This window comes from Conger conger, chromosome 4 (genome assembly GCF_963514075.1).
Source record: "Conger conger chromosome 4, fConCon1.1, whole genome shotgun sequence".
NCBI lineage: Eukaryota > Metazoa > Chordata > Actinopteri > Anguilliformes > Congridae > Conger > Conger conger.
The window spans coordinates 60,300,909-60,313,214 of NC_083763.1; the positions used below are offsets into that span (position 1 = coordinate 60,300,909).

Genomic DNA, 12,306 nt, shown 5'->3' on the forward strand with positions numbered 1-12,306 from the left:
CTCCCCCCAAAATTAAAGCTCAGTCATGCCTCTGCATCTGGTATAAATATTCAAAACCATTTTGATTTTGCAAAATATTGCGGCAGACAGTGCAAACGAAACCCAGACTGCGTACCCAAGGGCTGGACGAGGCCAAACTCTGTGTGGGTCGTGTTTCATACACCTCCAACGCCCTCGCTTAATGACGACGATGCATCACGGAGCAATTCGGTCACAACACAGCTGCTCGCAATACTCTATCTCTGCCAAAAGAGGGCACCAGCACAGCTTCAGTGATGCTTTTGAGCAAGTGGAAGATGGGAAAGAGGCAAAGGAGTCATCTTATATAGAAAATATTTCTTAGCCCTTATCAAAAGGGTGTGGTGACATAACTTTTAAATCTGGAAGAAACGATCCACTTCATCATCATGTTAATCAAGTGGACGAACCCTTCTGCCACCATGTACAAAACAGTAGGTTGGGTAAAGCCACAATGGTGCTATTCTTACAGAATAATCCTCAAGAGCAGGAAACACCATTTTTCTAAATCCATATTTCCACAAAGTGATACTTTCTCACTCTACCATGTCAATATTTCAATGAATCTCTTTACTTTCTCTCTGTCTCTCTCTCTCTCTCTCTCTCTCTCTCTCTCTCTCTCTCTCTCTCTCTCTCTCTCTCTCTCTCTCTCATTCGCTCTGTGTGTATGTGCACTCATTGAGAACTTTATTAGGAACACCTGTACTTATTCATGTGATTATCTAATCAGCCAGTGCAATGCATAAAATCATACAGGTATGGGCCAGGAGCTTCAGTTAATGTTCACATCAACCATCAGAATGGGTACAAAACATGGAATGATAGCCAGACAGGGTGGGTTGAGTATCTCAGAAACTGCTGATCTCCTGGGATCTTCACGCACAACAGTCTCTACAGAGAATGACGTGAAAAACATCTAGTGAGCAGCAGTTCTCTGGGCAGAAACACCTTGTTAATGAGAGAGGTCAGAGGAGAATGGCCAGACTGACCAAAGCTGACGGGAAGGTCACAGTAACACAAATAACCACACATTACAACAGTGGTATGCAGAAGAGTATCTCTGAACATACAGCACATCAAACCATGATAGGCTACAGCAGCATAAAGTTATACTTAATAAGTAAATAGAAAGTCCAATAAATATCTAATAAAGTGCTCAGTGAGTGTATTATGTATACGAGAATCTTAACTAGAGTCCGTTTAAATTAACAATTAGCCACTGATCAAATTTGAACCCTCAATTTGAATCTTTGTTCTCATGCTGCAAACTCTAACTGAACATTGACTGTCTGCCAACCTCTTTTCACAGTTTTTAAGAGAGTCATTTCATGCTCTGACTGGATTTTACCAGATTTAATTTCTGGTACTAACACAAGAAAAAGCCACCAAAATAACGAGAAAAGATTAGGGTTTGTGCAGAAATCGATGAGAGACCTTATTGAGAGACCTGGAGAGGTTCAATTTCACAATCTCCTCCAGTGACTCCCTGCACACTGCTGCCCTGGATTCAGCACTAATCCCCTACAGGTCTAAGGGCCAGTGAGAATGACTTGTCTTTTCAGGGGGGATTTAGACAGGAAGTAAATATATAGCTTTAAGAAGACCTGCTGCTGTTTAACCATGACACTTTATGCACACTCACACACTGGGCTCATTCCAATCACTTATTTTTATCCTACTTTTTCTTTCTCTCGCCCTCTTTTCTACTCCAAGCTCCAACCATCAGAAGAGGCTCGGAAAAGTGGCAAGAAAAAGAAATATGGGGAAATCAAGAAAATGTGAATTGAATGCAAATTGAATATCCTTGCCCCTTCAAATGTCTGAATGTTTGAATCCATGGCAGTTACAGACATAGCAGATGGGAAGAGGTGGATCCAGAGGTCAATCATTCATACGTCAGGCTTTCCGGAAAGAAATAAAATAAAACGTCCGATACACTGATGTTTGCTTGCTCAATGGAAAGATTGGGGATACCTAACTTCTTGTTCATAGAAGGAACATTTAATGGGTTGGAATGTCCTTAAAGATGACAAACCTCAATCAATTTCTGGGTCAGGAGCGAGAAAAAATAAAAAAGAGGAGAAAAATAAACAATTTGAATGCGTCCACTGACACCGTTGTGGCAGTGATAATATCATTATGTTTGCTAGGGCCCATCCTGTCCAGCCAGTTGGGTGGGATGCATGTTATACTCTGCAACTCTGAGAGATATAGCCAAGGATGGCCATGCCTGTTCTGCTCGTGTCAGGCTAATCTGACTGGCCAAGCTAATTAAGTGTAATATTTTTCCATGTTGAGGTAAAGACAGGGCCATTTTTGTATAGTTTTAAGTTCTTTGTAGGATTTAAGGACAAACAAAGGAAACAGGCCCACAGCTGTTAATATACATATGAACCTGAGGATATTGATTGGTATGTGATTTCTATTTTTATTGAACCCCTTTCAAAAGCCCCTATTCTTAAAGCTTAGGGGTCATTACTAAATAATAATATTGTGGTGATGTAATTCTAGCCCGTAAACAGGAAACCTGGGATGCCCACAGAAATGCCAGAGTAATAAGCCAGACTGCCCCAGTGCCTCCTCAATGCTAATGATACCACAATTATTTGTTATATTGAATATGAATTTGCAATGAGGCAAGTACAACCCAAGGCAAGCGATGCACAGTCCTTAGCATACATCTTCCTTGCAATACAGTCAATATATGCATAGTGTCTGCCAGTGCCACTCTGCCTGCCTGGTCTGATTGATGGCTTGCTGTCACTTGCCCCCTGAAAAAGTACAAAGCAGGCAAGTTCCCTCTTCTGCCCTCCCTGCTCCGTCTTCTCCGAAAGCAGGATTCATGGCCCCCCGCAGCACCCTGTACTGGCATCAGGTTAACCAGTAGGGTGTAAAAATAATGAGATTTTGAGGAGAACAGAGCGACCTTCTATCTTCGCCAATGCGGCTCGGCAGGGGCGACAAGGGGGGCACATGGGGGACCGCCATGAAAGATGGAGCCTTAGACCTACTCTCCCTCCTCACTGCCCTGAGAGAGAGACCTGGGAGCAGTCTCTTCCTGCTCCATCGCTGCCCTGAGAGAGAGATCTGGGGGCAGCCTCCTCCTGCTCCATCGCTGCCCTGAGAGAGAGACCTGGGAGCAGTCTCTTCCTGCTCCATCGCTGCCCTGAGAGAGAGACCTGGGAGCAGTCTCTTCCTGCTCCATCGCTGCCCTGAGAGAGATCTGGGAGTAGCCTTTACCTATCCATCGCTGCCCTGAGAGAGAGACCTGGGAGGAGCCTTCACCTATCCATCGCTGCCCAGAGAAAGGGATCTGGGAGCAGTCTCTTCCTGCTCCATCACTGCCCTGAGAGAGAGACCTGGGAGGAGCCTTCACCTATCCATCGCTGCCCTGAGAGAGAGATCTGGGGGCAGCCTCCTCCTGCTCCATCGCTGCCCTGAGAGAGAGACCTGGGAGGAGCCTTCACCTATCCATCGCTGCCCTGAGAGAGAGACCTGGGAGGAGCCTTCACCTATCCATCGCTGCCCTAAGAGAGAGACCTGGGAGGAGCCTTCACCTATCCATCGCTGCCCTGAGAGAGAGACCTGGGAGGAGCCTTCACCTATCCATCGCTGCCCTGAGAGAGAGACCTGGGAGCAGCCTTCACCTATCTATCTATCGTTGGGGGGAGCAGGAGCACAGGGAGGAGGGAAAGGTTCCAGTGACAGGCCTGATAACGGGGGCCTAAAATACAGGGCATAAAATCTAGGAGGTGGCCTTAAATTTCAGATAGCAGTCTCTGGGGCTGAATTCTCTTCAGAAAGAATGTGCTACAGTCGATGGCCTTGTTGTTTCAAGTGAGGCACGGTAGGACATAAGAGTTCTTTGGGCACAGTTGGTCTGAAAAATTAATGAAAGGGATCTATTCCAAAAACTCTCGCTGCTTAGTTTTCCAAACCAGTTCCCATCCCTCCAAATCACTTCCTCCAGAAAAGTTGGAGCCTGAAGTTTATGTGCTGCTAAGTGACCTGAAATATTTAATTAGTTTGTGTATAAACAGTCAACCCATACATATGCCCTGGATTGCCGAAGTGATGGAGTAGGCTGTGTAAGATTCAATGAAATGATAAACTAAATTGAGCAATCGTATCCTCAATGCAGAATTTAACAGGACGGTATAGCTTTTCTTTGGAATCATCCTGTGTGCTGTCTGGGGAAGAGTTTGGAAGCACGCTGCTTGGACTCTTGGGGTGAACAGAGCTGTGTGAGAGAGATATTTCACCAGCTTCCGCCTCCCTGTTTTCATTTTGGCTGCTTTCGCAATGCTCTGAGCAAGTCATCCAACATTTCAATGCTTAATTATACAGCCTCTTTTCTAATCCCCCCCCAAAAAACTGATTTGGGTAAACAAACATTCATAAGCAATTACAGGAAATGTTTTAAGCCAGAGTCTGTTCTTGGGCAGACCCGGTTTTCACAGTTTGACAAAGAGCAATATTTGCCAAATCCGAACAAAAGATCGTAACGAGAACATTATAATCGGCCTTAGAGAATGTACACCGAGTCACAATAATACAAAGCCGGGCCTACAGAAAAGCGCCTGTTGGCGCCTGACACGGCATTCACACTCGCAGTGCTAAAAACGCACGCTCAGCACTTGTGTTCAACGCTGATAATCCACCTGTAGTGACTGCAGGGTCTTACACTCGCGAGCACCACAAGAGAGACCTACATTTCAGCTCCAAGCGGATGAAGTCCGTGTTGCCCAGGTTCTCCAGGAACACGCCGTAGGGGGCCGAGGTCTTGAAGTAGAAGGAAATGTCAGCGCTGGTCTCTCCCTGGAAGGTGGAGAAGTGGAGGTAGGAGGAGGGTGTGGTGAAGGACGCTGCATTCCAGTAATTACCTGAGGGGCAGACAATCAGACAGGACAAGTCAGCCTCTTTTCTGCAAGTGAGCAGAAAGCCTGAATGAGAAAAGCCTTAAGCATCCGGTCTAGTGCTTTGCAATGCATCCGGACTTCCTCTCAATGTGCAAGCTGTAGTTCATCACAGTCCAGGCCAAGCTCTATTAAATCATAAACAAGCTTGCATCCCGGATCTATGAATTTGTATGAATACACAATACAATTATGCAATGCCCCGAAGAGACCCTAGACACTTTCCAAAAATTAGATTAAAAATCCTTTCACTGTCAAACAAATCACGCCAGCCTTCACTTGGCGAGTCAGAGGGCTGTCCATTTCTCTGCCTGATCTCTGTCCACTGGCAGACACTGAGAAAACCATGCCAAGTCCTATCCCAGGGAGTCAACGATTTCAAATGTAGTTATCATAAGTTATAGTATAAGCTCCATATTTCTGACAGGTAGTTATTGTGACACAGACAAAATAAAGATCCCACAGTTGCACAGAAAGACATTTGAGATTTCTGATCCATATTCCATAAAGAAAAAAAAAAAAATGGGAGGCTTGTTGCTGAGCAATGGAGTTATCTGACTGCCACACTCCCCATGTAAAAGTTGCATTTCCTGTTTGGGGGAGACAAATTTGAAAATACCAAAAACTTCCTTCCGAACATCACATTTGTGTGAGAGTCCTGTCGTGCTCAATAATTCAAAAAGGTAGTAGGTCTGTAACTGCTTCCTGGCAGTCTAAAGCAGGAGAGCAGAGGCTGACATGCAATCGACTGGAAGCTCTCTCTTCATTCAGCCAGTCGGTATGGATTCCAGGGTCTCTCTATGATGGAATTTGTGGAATAAATCAAAATTACCCCAAAGTGCTGAATGATAATGTAAAGTGGTCTTCCAGGGTAGTGGCTCCCATCCTCTGTGATGGGGACCCCCTGTGCATGCTGCTTTTCTTATGTTGGAAATAGCTATGAGTGCCGTGAAGAATAAAAGTCCAATGTTAGTACTGTGTGTATTGTGTTATATTGAAAACAATAGCACAAAAAGATAATGTTTAACTGATCAAATAAAGACTGAGGAGAATCAGTTCAGCTCTCTAAATGGTTCTACACCACTGAGCTGAACACAATTGTCAGAACAAAAGCAGGACAGGCGAGGGGGGAATAGCACCAGAGTCACCACTTTTTATTAGGTTTTATATAAAACATCTACCTGACTTAATTAAAAGATAACACTTACGCTATCTTGCATTACTTGATAAAACATTTTTTTCCACATATTAACACACACATGCACACGTGCTTGCACAGATGCACACACACACACACACATACACACACACACACTGGCTGAAGAACAAAAATCTAAATGTGTCTTTGAGAAAGTAAACTTGCCATGGTAGATTGTCCCTAAAATGGAGGGCTGGCATTGAGAGAGAAATAATGCTCAAATTTTGCAGGACAACCGGTATGACATATTGTATTACCCAACTGCTGCCTGGAACGGGCATCGCTCATTTTCCTTCTCTTGCTCAGACACACACACACAAGCACACACGCCCACACTCACAAGCACACTCAAACTTCCACACACATACACATACACAAACACGCACACACACACACACACACTCACAAGCACACTCAAACTCCCACATACATACACACACACACACACACACACAAGCACACACACACACACACACTCACAAGCACACTCAAACTCCCACATACATACACACACACACACACACACACAAGCACACACCCACACTCACAAGCACACTCAAACTCCCACACACATACACACACACACACACATTCACAAGCACACTCAAACTCCCACACACATAGACATACACACACACACAAACACACACACACACACGCACGCGCACGCATGCACACACACACACACACACACACACACACACACACACACACACACGCACAGTGCACGTCCGAGAGGAGAAAAGTAGGTGACAGAGGGTGTTATTTATGGTTGTTGGACACTTGGACTGCTCTCTGCTGGATCATTTCCACCCAGGCAAATCTCAGCATGGCAGGGTGGAGCTTGATAAATACACAACACATCCCAGATGGACCCACTTCACAAGAGCATTTTTGCATGGCATAGAAGAGTCTGTTTACATGCTACTGAGAGTTAGTTGTCTGTGTCTAACATCTGGGTAAGAACAATAGTGTGTGCATCTGCGCTACGGAGATGAGATGAGATGAGATGAGGTCCACAGTCCCACAGGGGAAGGGTTTGCTTATCAGCAAGCCCCAGAACCAGCTTCAGACTGAGCTGCCACACACTGCTGCATGACTTCCATGCTCACTCACAAACTGCATATAGTATGTGTCCCTGTTGTTTACAGATGATTGTCGCTTCCTTCTTATTGGAAGAACCTGTATTTACTTTTTTTTGGCAGAGAGACAAGATATCGCAGGCTTCCAGGTCTTTTTTAAAAAAGAAACAAACTTAAAAGAGGACAAACCTAATTCATGTGGCAAACATAATTGTTCTGCTCTTTCACACAAACTCACAATGTGGAAATACCTCTATGTACGTCCTGGAGCAAAAATGGCAACAGCTCATCAGCGATGGGATTCTACGCTATAGCACGAGTCACAAGGTAATAAATACTTGAAATAAATGTATTGCATTGCCTTAGAGAAAAATAAACAAAATCAAATACATTTAACAATTCCAACAAAACCTCACCAATGCACAAAAGAAGACAATGCAAAATTTATCAGTTATATGTCCCAGATATTTTCTTTTTAAATCTCCTTCAAGCTCCTCCTTCAACACCATCTTTTTCTGCCCTCTGGACCACTTCACAGAGGAGAGCAGAGCTCAGGGCAGGTCCTTCTTCTCAAGCACCATTCCCTTTCTTTATCTGTCTGAGGAAATTAAGCCCTGTTTATGGAAATAGATAAATAAATAAAGAAATTAATAAATCACGCCTTGACATTTACCACGGAGTCTGTCCATTTTCATCCCACCCATGCTCCTGTTTGTTTTGAAGCGCCTCTCCCTGTTGCAGTCTGCACAGCTTACACTAATGTGAAAAGAAGGGCAAGCTCCATTTATTATTGCCTCTCATGGGATCAGTCTCTGAAAGTGGGAAACTAACTCACACAAACAAGAGAATGCCAAACAGGACTCAATTCCCAACCTTGTTCGGTTACAGTTACCCAAAATAAACTTTGTCTATGTCATTGTGTATGCATATATGTGTCTGCATTCATATTTGCATGTACAATACTGTACTGAATGTATTCATATGCATTCATATATATTGTAAATACATCATATTGGAGCTTCAGACTGAAAACTGCACTTCACCACCATCTGAATCTCCCTTCTCAGAATACCCACCTGATTGGACAGTGACAAAGAGCCATGATGACTGAATAAACACGGGAAATCCCTTCACTGTTAATGGCATCAATGCTGATTTACTGGAAAGGAGCACCAGTGTCAGTTGCACGCTTACAACACTTTATACTTCTTACAACTCTGCACTCTATCACTCTTTCAATGTTAATGCAAACATCGGCTATTACACTCTCACTGTCTTTGCAAATTATTCTTCTTAATCTGTCTGGAGGCTGACTGCCATACATCATTCATATAGACTTTAAAATGCATGTACAGGCACGCCATGGACAGACACATCCCACCCCCTGGTGCCCTGTTTCTCTCTGCAGGCTGGTCCCCCTGTGATCTTCCTCTGATACTTTCCTGTTTTCTCCATGATGAAGGCTTCCTAATTGTTCAGCCTTGGCTCACCAGCCATGGAATGAATACCTTGCACAGGAGAGCAGAGTCACTGGCTTTCTGAAGGCTTACCCCTTTACACTGCACCTGGGTTCAACCCATTCTCAACTGCCCTCATTTCCTGGCTGATTTGGGATCTGTAGCTAGTGCGCTTCTGCTCTTTTTGTGACTGTACACATACTCAACAACTAGTTACAATTCCTGATGTATAGTGTATTGAAGTTTCTTTGGGATTGATATTGATTTAAATGCATTTGAATTCTTTATATACAGAACTTTAAAAATGTAACAAGTAATTAACACAGAGAACAGGAGCCTGTGTTGACAGAACAGGGTGTTTAAAGAAAAGTATAGAGGCAATTATTATGGTAAAAAAACATGACTTGCAGGACTTGCCAGACTCACCATCATTTTGCATATAAACAGACAGAAACTTGCTGCAAGGAAACATCCATCTTTGAACTGCTTGCCAATACATGGAAGATTTGATTAACTTCACTGGTGCTACAGAACATCCATCACTTTAACTTAATAAACACACAAAGTACTGATCAACTTGAAACAGATGCCCGCCAAATCTCGGTACTCGATACTTCATTACTGGGTGATATCAATGAAATAAAGAATGCACTACGCAATAAGTTTCAGATCAGATGGAAGAGACGGAACGTTGAGTTAAAGGAAAAAGTCAATATTTTAGTACTCTACAGCCCTGGTTTTAAATAATAAAATATATATTTTTGGAGCAAAAAAATGAGTGTGTGATCTTGGTTTTTCTTTTCTTTTTCTACTTGTATGAAGAATTTGGTTTGACACCGTGGATCGATGCTTCTTCTGAGGACGAGCCTCTAGCAGGTATCACGGTGCAGCATCTATTATGTGCAAAAAAACAACTGTAAAAATGTCACACTTCAGGCAGGTTGCATGGTTTAGCAGAAAAGAAGATCATTACATTCAGGATGTTTGCTCGTTCATTCTGTGAAAACTACATTTTATGGAAGGCCATGAATATTTCTGAGACCGCAGGGGCTTCAATCAATGATAATAAATGCTGTAACAAGAATCCAGAATCCAATCCAGAATCAATCAAGAGAAGCCAACAGAATCAATTAAGAATAAGTCAGTCTTAGATACAATACACAATACTTTAAATATTACAGCTTTAACAGCCTTTTTTTTTGACGATTTACGATTACTCCATCATTTCTTTCGTGCATGAGTTACACATTAGAATAGCTTAGAAAGGCCCCATTAAATCTTAGCAGCACTGAGGTGAAAAACCATGCTCTCGACTCGTTTTTAATTTAGAAATTGAACAGATGCTGTTTGCCTACCAGGGCCAGAAAGATTATAATATGAGTGATGCAAGTTAATGAGTGCCAAGTAGAAAGGCATGTGAGTCCGCACAGAAAAGCTTTGTTAAAGTCAGAACAAAGTTGATGTTCACTGAGGTCAGGATGGCAGCACAATAAAACAGTTTGACTAGTGCCTGGGCAATCATCTCCAGATGGCAATGCTCATTTTAGAAAAACACATCAATCCAACGAAACAAGTGATAATCCAAGTGCCAGTGAACATTAAATAGCAGCACATACAGGGATGGAGCAGGTGCTGTTTTACAAAAGTAAATAAATGCACTGTTTTGAACACAGTTATGTACTGTTCAGTGAGGACTAGGAAATGAAACTAGCTTTGCAGGAATGCATGAATAAAAACAGAACCTGGCTCAATTTCAATTACCAAAAAATGATTCTATTCTAACTCGCACCAGAACCAGTGCTGTCTACCAAACATTTGTCATGATGTGAGGGAAAACCAAAACATTATTTCCAGTGACACTGTCTGAAACTGCGTCAATGTCACAGTTTGTCGACACTGAGTCTGACTGGAAAGACTTACTCCTAAAAATAGAGTCAATTTGTATAACCATCTACTGACATGAGTAGATATGAAGGAAACATGGGATAGAAATGGGATTTTCTTCCAGACTGCGGGCCCATACAAACACTGGAAAGCAAGCACTCGTCGCTCCACGATTGCTTGGTTAATGAAAAGCCCTTTGGCCTACTGTGACAAAATGTAGCTCTCCTACCATGAGTACTCATTATGTAATGCCATTATTGACATCAGTGCCTATAGAGACTATAATTCAGATCTTCTTTTCTAAGTAGTCAGCCTTTTTTTCAGCATTCACATGCACATTTTCCACCGTAAATGGCAAGAATCGGGAATTCCAGAAACATGCCGGCCTTGCCTAGAGTAACACCATGGAAATGATATCCCTCTCAGAAAAGCACTTGTACTTTCCATTAACGGTTCCCAGTTGAAAATGAGATAGGCCATTCCATCGAAATGCTTGCAGATGCAATTTTAGATGCTCTTTCTTTTATTGTTGCCCGAACAAGCATAGAGTGTACAGTGGATACTGTCCCTTCTCCACTTCTGTACAGTAAGGCAACAGTGAATCTTTAGATGATGTTTGGTGATTTGAAAATACTGTCATTTCATGAAAAGTTCCAATTTAATTAGTGCTGAGCAGAAATGCCTTCCTTTTTATGTAAGTAAATAACTTCATAAATAACCATTCAGACATTATATATTTTGGTTCTCTTTGGCAGTGAAGCAGTGCACAATGTGTTTTGTATGATCAGAATAACAAACAGTAGAAGCCAACAGTCATAACCAAAACTATCTTAAAATTCTGCATAGAAATGCACTCATGAAATAGGAAAGTCACTTGTAGACAATTCAACAACACTGCAGTCTACAGGTCTCAGTTGGATTTTCTGTACCTTTGCTTTGTTTTCAGGCTCAACCTCTTTTGTTTTCCTACCTTCTGTTAGTTATACAAAAATAGGAATTAGTTGTGTCATATTGACGATGTTCACTTGGAAAGGAATAATTTACATTACATTACATTATTGGCATTTGGCAGACGCTCTTATCCAGAGCGACGTACAACAAAGTGCATACCCATAACCAGGGATAAGTTCGCTGAAAGACCCTAGAGGTAAGTACAATTTCAACTGCTACCTGTACAACAAAGATAAGGACAATAATTTTTTTTTTTTTGAACAAACAAACAAACAGAGCAAAAGTCACCAAAGTTAACTATACAAACACTGCTTACCTAGCCAACTAAAAATACCGATACACAAATCAAGTCACAGAGACAACAATTAAGGTTCACAGGGAGGTAGGGAGGGATGGGGAGAGGTGCTGCTTGAAGAGGTGTGTCTTCAGCTTGCGCTTGAAGGTGGGGAGAGATTCTATAGTTCTGACCTCAACGGGGAGTTCGTTCCACCACCGTGGAGCCAGAACAAACAGTAGTCGTGAGCGTGAGGTGGAGGTTCTGAGAGGGGGAGGTGCAGAGGAGAGGGAGGCTGCTCGTGCGGCATGAAGTGACTCACTGACGGAGAGGAGCACAGTCTCTGTCGAGTGGCCCGATCTGAAGCCAGACTGATGGGGGTCTAGCAGGTTGTTGTTAGAAAAGAAGGAAGAAAGTTGAGTAGAAGCGGCTCGTTCTATAGTTTTAGAAAGGAAAGGAAGAAGAGATACCGGGCGGTAGTTCTGGATGATGGAGGGATCCAGGGTAGGCTTTTTTAGCAGCGGAG

At 42.9% G+C, this 12,306-nt stretch overlaps 1 protein-coding gene across 1 annotated transcript in view; it reads right to left on the reverse strand.

The window, feature by feature from the left end:
- Positions 1-12,306, reverse strand: part of cntnap2a (contactin associated protein 2a) — a 329,215-nt gene that overhangs the window by 48,862 nt on the left and 268,047 nt on the right. The window contains exon 16 of the mRNA XM_061239599.1: positions 4,731-4,901. Within this exon, the coding sequence (XP_061095583.1) occupies positions 4,731-4,901 (171 nt within the window). The remainder of the gene's footprint in view (positions 1-4,730; positions 4,902-12,306) is intronic.